Source organism: Drosophila persimilis, unplaced genomic scaffold (assembly GCF_003286085.1).
Source record: "Drosophila persimilis strain 14011-0111.01,24,50 unplaced genomic scaffold, DperRS2 tig00000000-arrow-pilon, whole genome shotgun sequence".
NCBI lineage: Eukaryota > Metazoa > Arthropoda > Insecta > Diptera > Drosophilidae > Drosophila > Drosophila persimilis.
The window spans coordinates 3,126,566-3,147,543 of NW_020825288.1; the positions used below are offsets into that span (position 1 = coordinate 3,126,566).

A 20,978-nucleotide genomic window follows, 5' to 3' on the forward strand; every position below is an offset into this window, starting at 1 on the left:
TATGCAGCGGCTGCTGGGCCATACGTACGAGTAAGTCCCTCCGTTGCCGGCCCAGAATGACCGTAATTAATCAATTTGGGAAAAATGGCAGCAAACACAACCCCAGAGGCAGAGGGGCAGCAGCACAGCGGTTCAGCGGTGCAGCGGTACAGATTGGTCAACGGCAACGTCCGTGTAATAACAATGAAAACAGCGTGTGTTGTGCTGACCGACTGGCCATACACTCGTACGCTCGTACTTACAAGTATTCGTACAGGCCATACTCGTACTCGTACTCGTATTCGCACTCACTGGCACTCATGCATATCCGCACACCATAAATTATGTTCGCACAGGGTTAAGCGCATTATTTAAGCATTCATCACGCGCTCTCCACCAGTATCCACACCACTACGCATTCCCAGTTCCAGGTTTCAGACCCAAACCCAAACCCAAGCCCAGAGCCAGTCCCAGTCCCAGTTCCAGTCCCGAACCGATCCTCAGACTGATGGAGTTCCCTCTTGGCCACTGTTGCCGTGTAATAATTTTTGAAATTTATGTAAACAGTGTTGATTATGGATGAGTTATGTAGCATGTTCTACCTTTTGTTTTGTTCGCACTGCTTGGGCCTGTGCCTGTGCCTGTTCCCGGGCCGCAGTTAATTTTAAGCTTGTTTTGCAGCCTCGTTTATCAGCAGCTCCTCCACTTCCTCCCGATCCCTTCGAGAAACCCACGTGAGTGATCGCACAAATTGATGTCTTTATTAGGCTATGGTCCCAGTCGACACTGGGCTGTCAAATATCGTTGCCTAAGACGAATATAGGGTGTTTCCAGGCCAATTCCCCATCTGCTCCAGTTTCGGAGCTCATGGGGCGTCTGCCTCTTTCTGTGTCAACTTCGAGCAGTATTCGACATACTTAGCCTGACAAAGCGACCACGTTTGTGGCCCATGATTTGTTCACGTGTCTGTGGCGCACATTAAAAGCTACACGAAAAATTGTTTGGCCCAACTCGCAGATATATATATATTTTTTGGGGGGTGGGGGGGAGTTGTGACCTGCGGGTTGGAGTGGATGGAGCCATTTGGGTGGCGCCTTTTGTCTTCGAAACGTGCCACAGCCACAGCTAAGCCGAAGTCATAGCCAGAGTGCCACATGCGGCGCTCGATGCCTGCAACGTTTCATGCGCGAATAATATTTTAATTCTTTCGATCAGCCGGGCACGTTTCGGCGAAGCCAATCACAAGAGCCAAACGGTATGGGGACATGGCTTCCACCGCCATGGAGCGACGCATGTCACTCCAACGGAGCAGCGGAGCAACGGTACAACGGAGCTGGGGGCCTGAGCCTGGGCAGGCACCGAGTAGTGGGTGCTCAAGCAGGGGCTAATGGAGCTCTTAAGCATGTGTGCTGATAAAAGCGACAAAACATTTAACAAGTAATTAAACATAAAGCTCGCCCCACGTCCGCCGCTCGGCTGCTGGCATGTTCTAGTGCTGCAGCCGCGATATAAGTGGGTTAAGGACGCAGCACAGCCAGCACTCAACACGGCAGCACCCCACTCTGCGGCACACTGCACCACAGCCACACTCCCCACCCATCCCCTGCCTTAAGCCTTTGGCAGCCAACATTCATTTCGATTTCGTTTACGCCATTTTTCTAGAGCTTTTTGTTTTTTCGCTAATTTTTTTTCGGCTGAGTTGTAATAGAGTTGCTGAAATTTGGCATTGTATTTATGGCTAAGACATGGGGCATACCATACATCTGACCCACACCCACATTTCATTAGATTCCCGCCCAGCCCTGCCCTGCCCTGCCCCTGTCAGCCAAAGGGGAGCGCTGCGCTGTGATAAATGTGATAATAAATATTCGAGTTGTTTCTGTGAGTGTTATAATTTAGTGTTGATTAGTTTGCGCAAATAAGAGTTATTGATTCAATTTCAATTAAAAGGATATGAATGTTGAGCCTTAGCGCCAGATCAGATCCAATCCGATCCGTAACCGTCATCGTCACCGTCACCGTAACCGTAGCCGTAACCCACCGCAGTGGCAGTGGAGTGTCGCCCACAAACAAAAGACTTGAGCAACGAACTTGTTTTTTAGGTGTGCAACATTTTTGGCACCTTTTTGCATTGATATGCCCGGATTATTAATGATGGCTAATGAGTGGGTTGGACCGCAAAGCGCTGCAACTGCAACTGGCACTGGCACTGCCACTGAAACTGCCCCTCGTACCTCGTACCTGTACCTTGCAGCGAGAGAGAGGCAATTATGTGTCATTTGTATGGACTTCCAGGGACATGCAATTTGGACTCGAGCGTTTATTAACTTATTTTCGTATGGGTAAGAGCAGTTTAGCTTTGCCTTAAGTGTCGATAGAGTGGAGTGGAGTGGAGGCTCTACAAGGGCACCGAGAGCTGCCAGCGCAGACGACGGTCCTGGGGCGACTGGTAGCCGGAACTGGAACTAGAGGGCCTCGAACGGATCGTGGGGGAAGCTGGAAGGGAACAACATTGAGTAGGCAATACAGCTAACAGACTGATGAAACTCACATAGAACAGAGACAGAGATTACAAACTATAGCAACATAACATGGAAATACAAGACACTGGACGTGAGCTCTAGGAAGCCTGATCGGAATGGTTGTGGGACAGCTGACGCATGGTGAAGGTGGTTTCTGCGGGACAAAACGGCGACAACACATTAGGGAGAACAGTTACAGGCGTATCGGCCGGCATTCTATACCTGGTGTGCGGAAGCCCTCCTGGATCTTGTAGATCTCGTTTAGCTCACGAGCACTGCACAGGGGCGTGTCCACCTGAGTGGTCTCGTTGAAGCGACCATAGTCGATCTCATAGGCCTGCAGATCCTTGTTGTACAGCACTACAGGATCGAAACGGTGGCCCCACAGGATCTCGGTGTTGATATAACTCGATCTGGCCTGTGTGGACTGGCCCGTCGACTCCACCGTCCCCTCGAGTATGACCACAATCTCGAACCTATCCTGCAGCATGTCAGTAGCATTCAGATTATACAGCGGCGAATTCTCGTCGATCTTGTGCTCGATGATCATGGGCCAGATGAAGAACAAATCAGAGCCCGAGTCGTCGCTGCCGATTTCCAGCTCCGTGAAGTACTGCGTCATCACCTCACCCTCCTTGGTGCTCTTCGTGCGAATCAGCTGGGCTCTGACGCCGGCGCCGATGATGTGGGACTTCCGCATGTCACCCACCCGGAACATCAGCGACAGGCAGCCGTCGCGCTGGCAGATGACGGCCTGCTTGGAGAATAGCAGCGTCTGGGCGCGCTGCTTGGCCCGGGTCATCTTGGCAAAGACGATGCCCGCCATGAAGGCCGAGGACATCACGCCATAGATGGACTGGAAGCACATCATGAATATGGCCTCGGGACACTCGGGAGAAGTGGTCCGCACGCCGTAGCCAATTGTGTGCTGCGTCTCAATGGAGAACAAAAAGCAGGAGGTGAAGCCATCAATGGCCGACACACAAGGCGCCCATCCAGACTCCTCTGGGAAATGCAAAATGTTGTGATAATCTCTTATTAAGATCAATGTAGGTTTCGGTTCCTTCACTCACCTTGATTGTCCGGCATGTGCAGCTCCTCCAGATCCCCGTGTGTGTAGATGATCAGCCACCAGATGAGCGCAAAGAACAACCACGAGAGTATGAAGCTCAGCGCAAAGGCTAGGAGCGTCCACCGCCACTGCCAGTCCACCATCGTTGTGTACATGTCCTGCAGAAACCGGACCCGCCTTCTCTGAAGGTGCTTCTGCACCACATTGCAGTCACCGTTTTTGAACACGGCTCTTCTGCGCACTCGCCGCATACTTCCAGGACGAAAATTGCGGGATCTGTTGTGGGGAAAAGCAAAGATCGATCAAGGAATGAAACTATTTTCCCTGACTTCATAGGGAAGGACGATTTTGGATAATGCGACGAAATAACATGCGAAAACCTGTTATCAGAAAACTATGGATACATTTTATGGCCAAGCTCAAAAGTATGCAGCATTTACTGCTTAAGCTCCGTAGAATACATCTGAGAATACATGTAAAATTGTTCCCTGACCGAGTGGCTTGCATCAAAATTATTGGAAAAATAAATTGATTTGTTCCGAAAATTTAAAAAAAAATGGACCTTAGACTCGGAATACTCTATGTCTCTACACAAGGGTTACATATATTATTCGTATGCCAAAAACGATTTTATAAATATACTATTCTCGTATTGAGTAGTTTTATTGTCTGACTGACATATTTGATTCGTCATCAACTTAGAGCCGAAATAAATAAACATAAAAAATACATAAAGCTTGCTAATCGAAAATGGTACTCCTTTCATTAATTTTTTCCCAATTTTAGGAAAATTACATAGATTTGAATCGTCATACTTGAGGGATATTCAAGCTCAGATAAATTTCAAGTGAAGACCTCTTCCTAATCTAGAGTTTATTTTGTAGAGAATTTCAATGCCATTTGCTGTCCATGATTTATTCAAGTGACATCTAGAATTAGATGCCCAGACATCGTCTGTTTAATTTGTGTAAATTAAGTGTGCACATTTGCACTCGCTTCATTTGGACAGAGCCCGCGAGAATTGCATCTAATTAACAATGCCAATGTCGGAAGGCGACCAGATCAAAACCAGAACCAGCACCAGACCCAGACCCAGACCCAGAGAAATCGCAGTCTATCTCCTCCGATAACTGGCTTAATTGCAGCTCACCCACAAAGTGTCTGATTTATTGTGTCTACTTATTGCCACAAGTTGTCACTATGCGATTTAATAGGGCTGGCTGCCCGTGCCTGTCCGCTCTGGGCAATTGCAACACCCACATGTGATGGCAACGCTCAACTGCAAATTGTATTAACCCCCCCATTGACACTCGAAGTCAAAGCCAGAGACAGAGCCGATTAATTGGCATTGTGCCGGTTGCACTAGCAGTCGTTAATCGAATTTAACGCTCGGTCAGAGGAATATATGTACAGTATGTCAGTAGTTCTGTAAGATGATTCATTATCACGCTGTGTGGCTTCTTGATTGTTTTCATTACGCTGAACCGCCAACGCAGTAGCCGAAAAATCTCCAAAGCTGCCGACACTTGATAGGCAAGGAAGTGAATGAGAGATGGGAAATGAGCCCCAGTGGGAAACCCTCAGCCAAAGCGTTTAGCGAGTGACAAATGTGAGAACAAATCACCGAGATTTAGGAGAGACAGTGTATAATTCGCCCCTGGCCCTGCCCCTAAATCAAACAGAATGCAATCTGCAGTGAGGAATGTATAACAAAAAGAGACTGTGGGCGGAACAAGATAAATTACAACCGCAAACGGAGAGGAACACTCTGCTAATCAGCTAGACAAAACAGCCCATGAGATGCGACAACGTGACACGCAGTCATAACAGCCTAGAGGCCCAGTCCCATTGATTGTCGGCAAGTTCAAGTTGAATGTCAGACCCCTTGACGAGCTAATTACTGTCCGGAAAGACATACTCTACAGACGGAACGGAACGTTTCTTTAGACAATTATCATAATTAGATATGCGCACCCCTTGGCCAACGAGTGGCTAGATCCTTTGAGGGCCTCGTAATAGACTCCAGCCTGGGAGGGCGTGTGCGAGATGCCCCTCATGTACTGACGCTTCCACTCTTTCATGTGGGCGAAGGTCTCCTCCTGGTCACCGCCAGCATTACCGACTATGGTCTCGGCATCGGCAGGATCGTGCAGGACCTGGACATCGCTAAGCGGCACCTGCATACTGAAAGACTGATTGACTGCTGACTGCTGACTTATGACGTTCTGACTTCGCGCAACCACACTCGACTGAAGTTCCTCGCCACACGCTTCCAGCCAGGCCAACATCAGGGCGCCCCAGAGTTGGCTGATCCAATTAGAGAACCTCTAACTAATGCTCAACTATTGACTGAGCTACTTAGACTAGGCAAATACCCGTCGGCCCCTCAAACTCAGACTCACCTGCAGCTCGGCTGGCGCTGAAATGCCTTGCCATTTGGGGCTACTCCATAGAAGCTCGCGGGGCGATTGGGCACTATGGTGATGGGATACGATTGCGGATTGCTGATCACACTGTCCAGGGAATCGGGATCGGCCTCAATGCCCCTCTTCAACGGCTGGGTGGCCTTCTCGTTGCCATTTGTTGGTGCTGTCGCTGGAGTGGCTGTTGCTGCTGGGGCAGCCGAGTGGCTCGAGAAATTGAAGCGCATCTGTGGGACGTCGGTTGGAGGAGTCGCTTGAGTTACTTTTTCAATTAAATGTATTTAAGTACGAGTATGTACGAGTACGAGTATCAGTATCTCCCCGAGTGGGCAAACAGAAACTTGTGATAAGTGCAAGGCAGGTGCGAGAAATGTCAGCTGATTCTGATCAGATTTTTGCGGATGTTGTAAGCGTAAACAAGAGATGAACGTAACAGAAATGAGAATCACTGAGCAGAAATCAGGGATTACAGTCTTTTTCCGCACTATTTACGAGATCAAACATAAGAATACCATGACTGAATACCTTAACAAAGCACCACACAAATTGAATTGAAATTAGCTGGCTAGGCACGTTTCAGCTTAAATAATTTTAGCACCTTTTTATGAGCAAACGAAATGTTCAATTAATTGACACCTTTAAGCCGATCATTTGTTCGATGTTAGATGGCCTTTTGTTATGCTAAAGACCTCCAACATTCATATCACTGTGGCCCGGTATTGATTCAACTAGAGCGACGAATCGGTCACAATCGAAACAAATATAATTTAACGATCTCTGCAGAATGGGATTCGCTTTGTTTCAACGCCGCGCGTCTGGTCGGGAATGAGGCGAGCCCCAGAGATCACAGGGCACACAACATACAACACACTGCGGACAGAGACAACAGAAGCTGCGACCACGACCGACACCAGAAACAGCGATGACAGCAACAACGACTGCGACTGCGACTGCGACACCGAGAGAGATCCGCAAGTCAGTCCAATGGATTAAATGACGGCCGACTGCCGCCTGCCGCCGACAGCAAGAAAATTTTTCAAACTAAACAAAAGTTGTGAACAGAAAGCGGTGCTGTAAATGAGCTCGCTTACACTCACACATGTCAGACAAGAGAAGTACACAAACAGACACAATGACACTTTTCACATTGCAGATTGGCGATGCTCACAGCCACAGCCACAGATACAGATACAGATACGTTTACAGATAGAGCCGACAGATAAAACTGACGGCTGCTCTGCCACGGAATAAGTTCAATTGAAATGATTCGTAAATTGAAAACGAAGCGGAAGATAAGCGTGATAAGCTCTCCTTATCTGAATTTAAAGAGTGTGTGTCACTGGAGAGAGAAGAAATGAGGAGGCAGGCGACCTTGAGGCGCAATGTGCAGGGGGTGGCGTACACGTAATATTTAGTATGCGCTGCGCTGTTTAATAGCTGTGACTGCTGCGATCGCAAACAAATGAATGAGTATAGATATATCACTCACTATGTACACCCTATTTTCTTAAGATGTTACTCCAACATCCAAGCAACTCCGTTCGATTGTCGCCTTCGAGTACAAGGTGGCGTATACGTAATGTTTGCACGAATCTCTGTTTAAACGAGATTCTTTTCCTCCGACCTTTGCCTGCAATGTGCGAATACTCGTAAATTATACAGAAGTGTACGCTCGAATATAGAGAATCACGGTGCGAACAAAAGTTATGCGTAATTAATTTTGAAAGCGTTTCACCAATTAAAATTCGACACCCAGAACATAAATCATTGACCATTGAGCAACGTTCGACCATTGTTCTTAGCCACGTTTCAATGTTATTAGAGCACATTTATAAAGATTTGGAATACTTTTTTGTTTATCTCTCAGAATCTGTAATGCTGCCACTGAGCATAAAGGGGTGCTGGGAAATCTCAGCAGAAGTGAGTCGCAAGATCGGATCCTTCACCAGCAGCGCATCGATCAGACTCTTGGCATCCTCGCTGATACAGTCCTTGAGTTCCAAAGGGAACTGGTACTCACTAACCACAGTATCGTTGCAGATATCACGAATATCCGTGTATCCCGTGCCGAAGGGGTGCTGAATGAACAACATACAAAAGAGAGTGACACCAAAGGACCAGGTATCCACCCGGTAGTCGTATTTATAGCCAAGAATCATCTCGGGAGCTATGTACTTTGCAGTTCCGACAAAGCCCTTCATCGCTCCGTCCTCGAAATAGGTAGCCGCTCCAAAATCTGCGATCTTAGCAACTAAAACACCGTCAGCAAAACTTAAGAGCAGGTTATCGGGTTTTATGTCGCGATGGATGATTCCATTGGCGTGTATGTAGGTCAGGCCACAGGCGACGTCTCTCATGACCCTGTGGACTGTGGGCTCGGGAATCCTGCCTTGGCGAGCCCTCATATCTTGCACGCTGCAGGCCATGCACTCGATCACAAAAAAGGTGTACGAGTACCCCGGCCTGCGAACGGTGAAAATCAGATCAACGACGTTCGGATGGGTCTGCAGTTTGCGCATGATCTCCACTTCTTTGTATTTGGCATCACGATTGAGCATGTACTTCTCGTTCACCACCTTGACAATGCATCTCCGGACTTCTTTCGTCTTGGGCTTAGCCAAGCAGATAGCGGTCGTTTGGCTATTCACCAACCTGAAGCGTTCATCAATGTAGATCGCAACGGAGTCGGGAAGGACCTTTGGCATCGTTTCATTAGAGGCCTTCCGACTGTTAATCCAGCGTGGAATAGCTGTCCGCAGCCGTCCAAAATGTCTACTCACAGAGTAGTCCATTTCGATGAACCTCTCGTACCGGCAGCAGCAGACGACGATGTCCCCATCCAAAAAGGAATCCAGAAAGGTAATCGGAGTGCCATTAGTGCGCCATAAGTGTTCGATGCCCGATCGGAGCACGACATGTGAGTGCAGGACGCTGGTTACGTCCTCCAAGAGTATGCCAAAATCTTTGTATTTGCATGGCGACACAGAGAGCATGACGCCTCGGAAGAATGGATCCCCATTTCGGAGAAAACAGACACGGACCGCCTTCATGGTGCTACCCAATCGATTGACCACTGCCAATACCTTCGTAGAGTCCATCTTGTAAAATTTTAAATAAAAACTAATTTCATTTGTTTGTTTGTTTGTGTGTTTGGTGTGTAATGAACTGACTTTTGTAACACTTCCGAAATGTCACCAACCCGTGATCCAAATGCTAGCCTGCTCGGTTTCCATGCGGTAGTGCTTTTTTCAATTCTCTTCCGTCATGCCCATCATGTCCATGCCCATGCCCGTGTCTAGGGGAGGTGGCTTGTGTGCGGGGTCACAATGATAACCGTGTGGCAGCAACAGCATAATTTATGACACACTAAATTGTGAATGGCAGCAGCCGTTGTCGCAGCCGCAGCCGCAGCCACTGATGAAGAGCGCCAAAGCCGCTGCTATAATTGAATAATCAGCTTTGTTGCCCAGCAGTCGAGTGCGCGACCCCCCTGAGATATATTCGTATGTGGTATACAGATACATACAAACTGAGATACTCGTGTCGTTCCCCACTCCAACCCGTTCGGGGGGCGACGCAACTCGCGCCAAGTGCAAATTTGTAGTCAATCAAACAGCCACTTTATGATCCCCTCGTCCAGGCTGTGGGTGTTAATTTATTGGCAAATCCATGGAAAGGTCTCCGGCTGTGTGGCTATTTCTGTAAAAGTCAGCAATTTGCTTTGATTGACTTTCCTTATTAGCTTATTTCTGAGAGATTTCTATATTTTCTGCGAAAATATTTTTAAATCCAAGATTTTCACCACAAAGTTACTCAACACAAATAGCCACCGTTAGATGGCGGGACCCGCCCAAAAGTATGCAGCAAAAAGTATAATACTTCTTCACCGCTAGATGACGTGACAGCAAGGCGGTAAAAGCGCCTTCTCAACCGTTTTTCAAATCCCTCTAAAGCAACACAATTGAATTTAATAATAAAATAATATTTATTTCTTTTTACAAAAACATCGTAAAAGGGTTCTCTGGTTGGCATTCTTCGACATAAGATGGACTCTGACTATTTACACCTGCTTATTGCCGATACACGTACTATATATGGTATATGGTGTTGTAAGGAAAAATATCTTGACATTTGGTTATCAGAACAGTGTGTATGTGTATGGGTGTGGGTGTGGGTGTGGGTGGGTGTTGGGGTGGATAAATGCTGCAACACTTACAAGCTAAAATGCTAAGTAATATAGCTAAGAATATAGCTAGAAATTCCTACAGACTACGAAAATTGTACAATGAAGTTTGCTTTTAAATATTCTGGTTTTCGTGCGCTCTTTCTCTTTCACAAAATGGCAATACGAAATATGTGTTCATGTATATGTGTTGTGTGTGGGTGAGTGAGTGTGTGGTGCATGTGTGGGTGTGGGTGTGCGTGTGCACTTTACATGGCAGCACCATTGTAATGCTGATACATCTCGTCCCAGAACCTCTGTCGTTCCGGCTCTGGATTCGTCTTCATGGCAAGAGTTCCAGAGATGTCCAGGTAGTTGAGGCTATTCATCACATTCGATGGATCGATGGGCGCCCACTTTGTGGTCAAATACGGATCCTCAACATCGGGCGTGGGTGTGCTGAAACCATAACAAATTGAAATTCAAGAAAACTTCGAGGAGCTTCTCTCTAAGACTCACCCGTATTTGGCGAAATTCGTCCACATGCGCACCATGCGATTCTTAACCTGCACCTCCAGCGACTTGGGGTCCAGGCTCAGGTTGAAGAAGCCAAATTTGAAGAGATATCCCAGCTCATCGCCGTGACAGACCCCCGGTCGGGGAATGCCCAGCATCCGCTTGTACAGCCCCAGGGCACCATCGAAGGAGAAGCGGTACATGTAGACAGGAGCGCTTCCATACTTGGCATGATTACGGGCAGTGCGGCGAATGCCTTGCAGGAACATGAGATCAGTGAGGAGCTGCCATAGAAGATCGTGCATTATAATGATATGAAGTTCATTCAGTGGTAAGTGCACCCACCGCTATCATCTCATCGACGGATTCAATGCCCACATGCTTGTTCCCCAGGTAGAAGGAGCGTATCTCGCGGGTGACCCTGTCATGGACATGGGTGGCATTCAAGTCCTGTGGCACCAGGCGTCCAAAGTCGTTCTCAATTATGCCCAGCAACTGGGGATTCTTTCGAAGTCCTAAGTTGAAGAGTTGAAGATGGTTTAGTCTAAAGTTACCTTTAGGGAATGCCCCACACTTACTTCTTATAAAGAGCATTGCTTCATGGGTGTTATAGCCTGTCATGTAGGCCACATCGCTGTTGAAGTTTTGCGTGTGGTACATGTCACTTGGATGCTGGGTGATGAAGGGCTGCTCGTAGAACTGCTCCTCCTCGGAGTCCTGGTTCCAATAGCCCTCGACATTTGGAACGAAGGGCAGTCCGATATTGTTGCGCTGATCCTCTGCCGTGATGGTGGTCGGCGCTGCCTCCACCAGCTTCATCGCGGGCACGCGCCGCAAGAAGTCCAGGATCTCCTCTGTTCTGTTGGCACCCACGTAGCCTAGATTGGCTGCCAGGCGGGAGGCTCTCTTGCTGGAATTGGCGGACATGGACCAGGGATTCAGGGCGGAGCCACTCTGCGAGATGGCGCGGTGGAAGAGTCCCTTGGCCATGGGCGACAGCAGGAGCAGCTGCACCGAGGAAGCCCCAGCAGACTCCCCAAAGACTGTTACCTGAGCGGGGTCACCACCGAAGGCGGCTATGTTGTCGCGCACCCACTTGAGGGCCAGCACCTGATCCTTCAGTCCCTGATTGCCGGGTGCATCGGGTCCGGCGGTGAGGAAGCCCAGTGGTCCCAGTCTGTAGTTGAGCGTGACGAGTACTATGTCCTCCGCCACCAGATAGTCGGGTCCGTAGAGGAAGGCATTGCCCGAGCCGAAGGAGAAGCCGCCACCATGCAGCCAGACCATCACTGGCCGCCTATTCTGCTCGCTGGACTCCTCATCCTCCTTGGGCATGCGTGTGGTGAATACGTTGACGAACAGACAGTCCTCGTCTCCCTTGAAGGTGTCTAGGATCATGTTCTTGTGCGGACAGCTCTGGCCCTCCCTCGAAGCATCGCGGATGCCAGACCAAGGCTTCTCTGGCTCTGCCGACCGGAATCTATGCGAGTGTAAATATATGGTATATATATCATATACGTAATTGTCTGGGATTAACGCACCTTCTGGCTCCGATCGGTGCTGCTCCGTAGCGCATTCCCTTGAAGCTGTAGTAGCCTCCTCGCTCTCCGGAGCGGTACTTCTGGTAGCGTCCCCGAACCTTGCCCAGCGTTGTGGTGGCCACAATCTCACGCTCCTTCTGCTTGCAGAGGAAGGCGGAACAAAAGGTTAATATGTTAAGTTTTGATGCATTTTTAATTGCTTATTAATACGGTTTCAACTATCAAATGTTTGGAATGCAGCGTTGCGCAACGAATTTGCATTAGAACCGGCACTGGGGAAGTGTGCCATGGTGCACGTGTTGCGCAATTGCCTCGGTCAATGGCCACTGATCGATGGCGATGGCGATGGCGATGGCCAAAAAAAGCCTGTTCTCGCCTCCACTCAGGCCGAGAATATGTTACGGGCGGTTCTCAAATGTCAGATCTTTCTTTGCTATTGACTCGACCTCAGCCCCAAGTTGAAGTTGATTTGGCTGTGGCATTGTTGCAGTTGCTCTTGCTGTTGCAGCTGCAGCCTGGCCATGTTTGGCCAGCTGGCTGGCTCCCCACGTTCAAGTTGAGATTTGATTGGGTCAGGCAGATTTATACATATGTTTGACAAGTCTCGTCAAGGTCGCCGTAGCCAGTGGCTTGAGACTCACCCGCAGAGATCGCACCACCTCCTGGACCACGCGCATCGCCCGCGATGGCAGCAGCTGCACGAGGGAGTTCGGATGCGAGGTCAGGGTCTTCCAGGCCGTCGTCTCCTGCAATTACAAAGATACAAAGATTGGAGCATTGTTACTATAGTGGAGCAATTTACGAAAACACGCAGATCGCCCAGTCCAAGTTCACTGGGTTCGTCTGTCCGACGTTGACAATTTTTGGGGCTGTCCAATTTGTAATGATGTTAACTGTTAACGGCCAACCTTCACCGACTGCTGCTGCCAAATGAAATTTCATTTAATTGAAACACCATTTGCATCACTACACAACACTCGGACACAAAGCTCGAGAGGGGGCATGGCAATTAACAACAACTACAGTCACGTGCTGCCAAAGGAAACGATCGCATTAGCCAGACTCGCATTTGGATACAGCCGAAGCCGTAGAGCCACTGGAGCTCTCATTAAGGTGTGTGTCTCGTAGTGAATCATGACACAGTTAGATGACGATGGTCTGCTCTGGCTACGAGTCTATGTAGTTGTTGTGGAGCTCCACAAATACCCAACGAATGGCCAGGCCAGTTTCAAGTTCAAATTTTATGAGTTTTTATGCTAATTACTTTTGCCGGATACCCTCACCCGAAGTCAACATTCACTGGGATGACGCGAATGGGGTGCAGACACCATGGAAGGGTGCTTCAGTGCGTGAGAGGTATTCGGAATTCGGTCAAGTTTTGTATTGGTTTTGCATTCGAAATGTTGTCGTTTCATTTCGTAGCTCTATCCGTATCTGTATCTGTTTCTGTTTCTTGGGCTTATGCTAATGTGGGTGTAGCTGGTTTATAACAGTTTTCAATTTGGCTCTATTCGCATCGCCGTTTGGCTTTAATTATAACTGTTTAATGCGCTTGTTAGCTTTTGTTTCGATATCCGAACAAATTGAAGTTTGTGGATTGTGGATAAGGCTTTTAAGAAGTGGGTCATTGTTCAATTGACTCGAAGTGCGGCCTGAAATGTCTTAAGAAAGCAATTAAAAGCAGTCTGGATAGGTTGTCTGTCAACTGTGGAATGTTGTCCAAAGACTGTGGGCTATCAAATGCAGGCGCCAATACAGCTTACAGCCCAACAAAAACATGGTCTAATATGGAAATGTGTGAGGCAGCAGACACCATCATCATCATCATCGTGCAGTGCATATGCATTCGCATAATATTTTGCCACTTACAATGCATCCATTATGTAATGGACGCTTTCACGCTACGCTCGCAATCCAAAAATAAACGAAATGCGAAATGAAATGCAGGCCGGCAGATCGCCCGCCGCTCTACATACAATACAATATGTACTGCGAGTATGAGCAAACTAGAAAGTTACAAATGCAATTGTCTGGGCTGTTGCATAAGAATTATCTATCAGTATGGCAAACAAACCGTGGTAGAACTGGCCATTTGTCGGACTCCGCGCATGTCCAGTGACCCGGAAGAGCTGTCCGTTGCGGCAGTTGGCGCTGATGATGTCGTTGTGGATATTGTTGAGGCTGTTGTTGTGGTTGTTGTGGATGTTGTCGATGTAGTGGCGATTAAAAAAAATGCTTTTGCTGGCAAATCTTGCAAATCACCGATAACCGACTCCGACCCCGAATCCGAATCCGCCACGCCCCAAACAGCGGCAGCAGGCTCATTGGGATTGGGGGACTTTCTCTCGGTTTTCATTCGATTGCCGGATTCATTCGGTCGCTGCACACAAATTGCAAAGACAATTAGAGCAGTGGCCAGCACAAGGCCCACGACGGCAGCTCCACAGGCCAAATGGCGGCGACAGGGCATGACGATGCGCACAGGGGGACAAGGGACACGGGAGACGGGAGACGGGAGACGGGATGCGAGCCGCGGACACAGATACGGAACGGGCAATTTTGCTTTATGCAACCGACGACAATTGTACAAATTTGCTGCTGTTGCACGTTGAAATGTAAAACCTATAAACTTTGATTTATTGAACTCAAGCTGCCCCCTCAGTGGTGACACTTTGCACTGCGGCAGTTACTGAGACAGTTACTGCAAATAGTGTGCGCTGTCTTCACTTTTCCGTCCGTTCCACTGTATCTGCTGCTGCACTCGCTGCTAGTTTCGGGCCGAACTGTGGAGCTTGGGCCACAAACAGCGCCTCACATTAGATTCCACTTGTTCCTCGTTTTTGTTTTGGCCCGGCAGTCGTTATAATACCCTGGCGGTGGTTGATGTGATTGGGTGTTTTGGGACTGTGGCATCCTGAGTCATGGGACGTGATGTTCCTAGGTTGAGGTATGATTTGGTCTCCCTTGTTGCACAATACTATATTTATTGTTCTTCCATCAGCTCCAGGGTATCGCTTAGCCCACTCTTTCTCCCTCCCTACACTGGATAGTTTATCTTATTTGAGTTGCACTTGTTACTGGTATTGTCTATCTGCTGTCTGTTTGAAGTTGTAAACACATTTTTTTGGTTTTGGTTTATTTTTAACGGCTTGTTTTATTGCCCGAGTTATGTAAGGCACGCAATGGCTCGGTGCAGACATTGTTCAGGCATTGCTCGGTTATTCTCTTGTGGGTTTTATCAGTCAATGTTATCCGACCGGCAAACGGAAATGTTGTTATATTTTAATAGCAATATTTATTCTGATAGTGCTCGTCAGGGGCATAATTTAATGATTTAAGATTTAAGCTTCGATAATGAACACATGTATATATTTTTTAATTGAATGTGGGATCCCAGATGATAAGTAGGTAAGGTGTCACGTGATGCTATTTACGAGCAGTATAAAATGTGTAGGGGTGCCAGCGTATTGGCAAGTCGTCTCTGATCTTTTCCACTGGCTTAATTTATTCGTAATGTCATCAGCTGCATTGCTGGAATATGAATTGCCGAAGGCATTCCTAGATAGATTCGCTTGGCTTTGGGTCTGATTGAAACAGAGGCGTAGTCGGGACCCATTGGAGTTTTTAAAGGGAAAACCATAATTTGCATTCTTTATGTGACCTCCTCAAGCAGAGGCGCTGATGTGTGTCACTGCCTGATTCATTGGCAGGTGTCAAACAAACCACTCGCGGGTGTCTGCAAAAAAAACTACTGGGTTCAGCAGAACAAATGTGCGAAATACATATTCGCTGGCTATGGGAACTGACCAGCCCCACCTCTGACACCACTTTGACTCCTTGGCTCATAAAAGCCATTAGCAGGCACATGTAAATGCAGTCTTTGGTGGCCCAAAGCAATCAGAAAGTGCTACCGCAGACGGCGAACAACTTGGCCAAAACAGAAAACAATAACTTGAGACAACGGGGAGACGTTCATTGCGGCTACTTAAACACCGCGGCGACGTCAGACCAGGTGTTGAGTTAGCTCTTGGGGCGGCAACAAATTTGCGACACGATGTCAAAGTCACAGACACGCGCCCAGCGATTTGTGGCTTTCATTTAAATTTAAATGCAAAGCCGAAATGGTCGAGTCAGCCAAAATGTACAGCTCTGACAGCTCTTTTGTCTATGCCAGAGAATCTTAATTTATTCTACAGAGACCTACTCTTAGACCTAGACAAGCAGGTTCCTGGGGGATTGGACTCACCTTAAGTTGGTTGGAGATCTTCCCGGCACGTGCTATGGCCGTGCCGAATGTGGACGGGGCAATGGCAATGGAGGAGCCCTCCTCCCACAGAAGAAGTGTCACCAGGGACAGCAGCAGCAGGCAGAGCATCGAAGGCGGGGGTCGCGGACCCGCTGACCGTCTGGCGGATATCATGGTGCGCTTGGATCTTTGCTGGGTAAACAGATTCGAATAATGCATTAGTCGCTTGTCCACAATCTGGTCTAATGTGTTTGCAAAAGCGTCAAAACCGAATAACGAACACCGAACACCGAACACTGAATACTGAATAGCGCATAACCAACAATGAATACCGAATCGAAGCGAGGCAAGAGCGAGCATAGTGCGCAACGCTTCTGAGCTAACTTCTTGGTCATGGCCAAGACAAAGACGCGAATGTCAACCGCTCGAGCCCCAGCACAAGCTGAGCCAATTTTGTATGAGTACTTCACTCTAATTTACGTCCACTCCACTCGACAAGAGTTGACTCAGTTTTTCCAGCATTCTCTGCGCCTCTGTGCCGGTGGTCTAAATTCAAATTGCTTGCGATTATTTTCGAATTTGTTCACTCTGTTTGTCTTGGCCTAATACTAATACAGACATTATTCAATTTGGTGTTGTGTGTGTTTTTTTCCCCTACGTGAGGTCACTTAATATTTGGATGCTCACAGGGCGTATGATTAATTAGGCATTCATTTGATGTGTTGTATCGTCGTCGCAGTTGCCGATGTTGATGACTTTAAGTTTATTTCACATTATTAATATATAGTCGTATACATTTTAGGTTTTACATAAACAGACAGACTCAATGACAATGGACTAATTGAATGGCAAGACCGGAAACCTAAGCGAGAAGGTCTCAAGAAGCGAACGAACTGCGTTTTGAGGCAACAGCAACCTTAATTCACATCTACATCAACCTTTATATAGGTGATAATTCGATCTAAACGATGTTTCCTCTTCCTTAACGGCCGAAGAAATGTGCACAAAAGCCCCATGGCACGCCCACCAATCCACCATGAGAGACCACCACTGTTAAACCAGTAACCCACTCCCACTTCCTGCTAGCTGCTCTCTCTCTCTCTGTCTCTCTCTGGGCCATTTATCGTTATGACAATGCCATGGCAACACTTGCACTTTCGTTGAAAGTTGTTTGGCCAGCTGCAGCGATGGCCAAGAAAGAGAGAAATATCAAGCGGAAGAGAGCACTGCACGACGATCAGCTGTGCGCAATCTTTCTCTCTCTCTCTCTCTCTTTTCGCCATAAATCACAAATATCTGCTCATTGGTATATTGGTATGGAGATATGATTACCACAATGTATGCTTCGTATGCAAATCAGAGTTTGCTCGAACTTTACTTTGCGCAAGCCTGCATACAAATGTGGCAAATCGAAGCCGAGACCCAAAGAAAATAGCAATCGCAGAGAATGCGGCAATTTTGTAATGCCCTGACCAATTGAAGACCCAAAGAGCGAAAGAGATACGAGTACTCCAACAGCCAGAGAGAGCGCCACAAATTAGTTGCCATGAAACGGGAAATTAACAGAGGCATTAACAGAGGCCAAATGCAGGTGGCAACAACAGCGGCAGCAGGAAAATCAGTAGTAGGCGCCGAAAAAGAGCAGGAAAATTGTTTGGGGGGAGAGAATCCAACACCGGCTGCTGATGGAGATGGAGCTGGATCTGAAAGCTGAAACTGCAAATGGCATGGGGATTGCAGCCCAGACTTGGGATAGAGACTCGCGGCTGAGACTCGAAGCTCGAAGCCGGCCAGACGAGCTTACGACACGTTACGTAAGCGGCGAGCAAAACAAAAAAGGTAAATATTGGATGGAAAAAAGTAAAAAGAAAAAATAATGAAATAAATAAGTCAAATAGCTGATACAGCGAAAAGGCATTCAAAGAAGAGAGAAATTGCCGGAGAAAGAGTGAGAGAAACCCGACTCCGAAGAGAGGTGTGAGAAAGCGAGAGCTAAGCAGATGATAACGTGCCGAAGATGATGGCCCAGTATTTGGCTTGTGCAGGCGTTCAAACAACCAATTAACGGTAAATTTCGCTTGACCCATTGCATAAGAAGCCGGCCCAGCCAAAAACGGAACTAATCCGAACAATTTGGCAGACAGCAGACAGCAGACAGCAGGCAGCAGGCAGTACAAATGTATTGGGAGTGACAGACTGCCGGACAGAGTAGTGGAAAGGCATCTGCTTTGGAGAGCAGTCGGAACGGAGTCCGTGAGGAGTATGTTGACGCAAGAAGTTTCATTAACAAAAGCCGTCTGTACAAATATTACAGCGGACAAAACAGATAAATATTTGACACACATATTTTTGTTGAACCCCTGGCTCGCAACCGCTGCCTCAACGACAGCCCACTGCAATGCTCAATTTTCCGAAGATTCGATTTGGACAAACTGTTTCCACAGTGCACTGCAGTGGAGTAAATATTTGCACAATTTCAATGGCATTCTGATGGGATCTGATCTGCCACCTCAGGACACATACGAGTACACAATTCATTGCTGGTTGAACACTTTTCGATGCACTCTCTAATTGGTTTTCTGTTAAGCAAGTTCAAGTTTGTGGCTTAAGTCTTTTGCCTACTTTGATTTCAGCTTTGAAATCGAATGCGGTTTCAGCTTTGGTTTCGGCTGCGGCTTCGGGTTCAGACTCGGACTCGTCTTGCTGTCGCGTACCGAAAAATACTCGTATATCGTGCTTCACGTTTGACTGTCGCCGACGAAGTGAAGCTGGGACTGTGCAGCGGTGCGCTTAAGCGTCAAATTGCTCTTACTTATACCTTAACCCCCGGGGTACGCCCGACCCGAACCGCTCTGCGATTGGGCATGCAAATCATGGCCAGAAGCTGTGCAAATATCCCGAATGTTTATCACCTGAGATGAATTGAATGCATGCTAGGAATAACTTTCATTTGGTTAACCAATTCTTAGCTTTCATTGGAATTACTCTACAAACAAAGGAGGGCACTAAATCTAAAACATATGTGTAAATATTTTGAAACTATATTTGCCATAGATCATCGTTAAGAACATTTTAGATAACGTGTACTTTCAAATAATCGTACACTTCTTAGCTCCAGACAGTTGGAGCGGCTTTCGGAAAGAGTATTTCAGCTTCTGGTTTCATTTAACGCTTTGGGGAACAGCCTACATAGTACAGATATATATGGGCAGACCCAGCTGAATAACAGTTTGTGAAAAGCAGAGTTTCTATGAGCTTGAATTATGGCCGCACTCATTTCGAGTCCACGCAGAAACGCCGGCTCACGCATATATTATGCAAAATTATATCTACATTTCAATTTTTGGCAATTGGCTTGGTACCACAGCAAACAGGCTAATGACAGCCGCGTATTCTTGACCAAAATCGAGTTGGTTGGCCCTATTTGGTCATTTGAGGCACGCAGGCGAAGAGCTCTCGTTTATCTGAAACTATAGACACGTGCAATTAGGCGACACTGCCGTTTATTGTCACCACGGAAAAGCAGTTGACACTGGACAGAGATGTGGAGATGGGACAGCTAGCAGCTTCGTTTCACCGTTTGAGATCAAGGATGCGACTAATAATCTGTGGCACAACAAGTCAAGGCAAGGCAGAGACAGAAAAAGATGGACAGACAGAATGTAGATGTGGATGTGGATGGGGATGGGGAAAAATAAAGTGACAATGGGCAATGAAATAACAACTGTAAAGGGTAATTCCAGCTCGACAATTAATGGCAGACATCTGATGAAAATGAACTTTTCACGAGTTGCAACTAATTACCAAAAAGCGATTGCCTAATCAAATGATCAAGTCACTTGAGCTGCAGTATTAGCGGAACAATTAAGGCGAAGATTCTTACATAGGGCCATTAAGGTATCAGCTCTCAGAGAGCTCTTAGAGCTCTTTGACTCTCGGATTGGGCTGGTGACCTCGTTGGGCTGTTCTCACTTCGCCGCTTTACAGGCGAACTTAGCCAAGCGCAGATCGTAAACAAAAGAATGCCGCGGCACTGTGCAAATAAACCTCGAAAATACAAATGAAAAATGGAAAACGAACCGAAAATATCAGCAGCAGCAGCAGCACGAGAGATACTCATTTACACCTGTGTTCATGAATTCATATTTTGTGCATTCTGGCGGCGACTCTGCCTGTCTCTCTGTTGTTCTGGCCCCGTAAGTGTGTCAACGTTTGTGGTTATTATTCTACGCAAATATTTGCTATGATTACTATGGCATACGAACATGTCCCCGGTCAAAGGTTTTCAGACCAGTCTCGATATAGATCCGACCAGGAAGAATATAAACTATGAAGATTTCACTGCAAGCAGTCGATGACGCAGGTGAAAGGCAGAACCTGTAGTGGAGGCTCGTGTGGCAGCCACAGCGCAAGGACAACTACAAGTCTATACAGCTCTGACGTCACTTGGTTTGTTGCACTTAAAAACAGTTAAGGATTTCTACATGAGGATTAAAGAGCAAGCAGTGAAGCTCCTT

The 20,978-nt window shown here is 47.3% G+C and overlaps 3 protein-coding genes across 11 annotated transcripts; all 3 read right to left on the minus strand.

The window, feature by feature from the left end:
* Nucleotides 1-2,254: 2,254 nt before the first annotated feature.
* On the minus strand, nt 2,255-6,995 carry LOC6595106 (G protein-activated inward rectifier potassium channel 3). Of its 5 annotated transcripts, XR_003408382.1 has the most exons (6): nt 6,522-6,993; nt 5,976-6,223; nt 3,575-3,849; nt 2,724-3,506; nt 2,531-2,655; nt 2,408-2,475 (listed from the first exon to the last, which is right to left on the minus strand). XR_003408382.1 is itself a non-coding variant. In XM_026984363.1 (5 exons), exons 2-5 carry the CDS (start codon nt 6,221-6,223, stop codon nt 2,378-2,380), a joined length of 1,404 nt encoding a protein of 467 aa, XP_026840164.1. In that variant the 5' UTR covers nt 6,595-6,995; the 3' UTR covers nt 2,255-2,377. The 5 variants fall into 5 exon arrangements, 3 of the variants coding, with proteins under 3 accessions (XP_026840164.1, XP_026840159.1, XP_026840152.1); XM_026984363.1 differs by lacking the exon at nt 2,531-2,655 and having other exon boundaries at nt 2,255-2,475; nt 6,595-6,995; XM_026984358.1 differs by lacking the exon at nt 2,531-2,655 and having other exon boundaries at nt 2,255-2,475; nt 6,522-6,995.
* Nucleotides 6,996-7,852: 857 nt separating this feature from the next.
* LOC6595105 (serine/threonine-protein kinase zyg-8) lies at nt 7,853-9,094 on the minus strand. The gene has a single exon (XM_002020143.1). The coding sequence runs from the start codon at nt 9,092-9,094 to the stop codon at nt 7,853-7,855; it is 1,242 nt and encodes a 413-aa protein (XP_002020179.1).
* An 868-nt stretch (nt 9,095-9,962) lies between these two features.
* On the minus strand, nt 9,963-19,225 carry LOC6595104 (esterase B1). 5 transcript variants are annotated; one of them, XM_026984345.1, is made up of 8 exons: nt 19,176-19,225; nt 16,462-16,653; nt 12,857-12,961; nt 12,216-12,355; nt 11,253-12,154; nt 11,020-11,189; nt 10,678-10,958; nt 9,963-10,617 (listed from the first exon to the last, which is right to left on the minus strand). In XM_026984345.1, the coding sequence occupies exons 2-8, from the start codon at nt 16,633-16,635 to the stop codon at nt 10,428-10,430; spliced, it is 1,962 nt and encodes a 653-aa protein (XP_026840146.1). In that variant the 5' UTR covers nt 16,636-16,653; nt 19,176-19,225; the 3' UTR covers nt 9,963-10,427. The 5 variants fall into 5 exon arrangements, with proteins under 5 accessions (XP_026840146.1, XP_026840139.1, XP_026840131.1 ...); XM_026984338.1 differs by having other exon boundaries at nt 19,084-19,207; XM_026984330.1 differs by lacking the exon at nt 19,176-19,225 and having other exon boundaries at nt 12,216-12,352; nt 16,462-16,680.
* Between the last annotated feature and the right edge of the window lie 1,753 nt (nt 19,226-20,978).

Bases quoted from the DNA above. Each gene is read 5' to 3' on its own strand.
- LOC6595106 (XM_026984363.1), bottom strand. From the start codon at position 6,223: ATGCGCTTCAATTTCTCGAGCCACTCGGCTGCCCCAGCAGCAACAGCC. The intron at 3,850-5,975 runs GTGAGTCTGAGT...TCCCCACAACAG, and splicing joins CAGCGCCAGCCGAGCTGCAG to ATCCCGCAATTTTCGTCCTG. The intron at 3,507-3,574 runs GTGAGTGAAGGA...TGCATTTCCCAG, and splicing joins GCACATGCCGGACAATCAAG to AGGAGTCTGGATGGGCGCCT.
- LOC6595105 (XM_002020143.1), bottom strand. From the start codon at position 9,094: ATGGACTCTACGAAGGTATTGGCAGTGGTCAATCGATTGGGTAGCACC.
- LOC6595104 (XM_026984318.1), bottom strand. From the start codon at position 14,685: ATGCCCTGTCGCCGCCATTTGGCCTGTGGAGCTGCCGTCGTGGGCCTT. The intron at 12,962-14,289 runs GTTTGTTTGCCA...TTGTAATTGCAG, and splicing joins AAATGGCCAGTTCTACCACG to GAGACGACGGCCTGGAAGAC. The intron at 12,155-12,215 runs GTGCGTTAATCC...ACACTCGCATAG, and splicing joins GCACCGATCGGAGCCAGAAG to ATTCCGGTCGGCAGAGCCAG.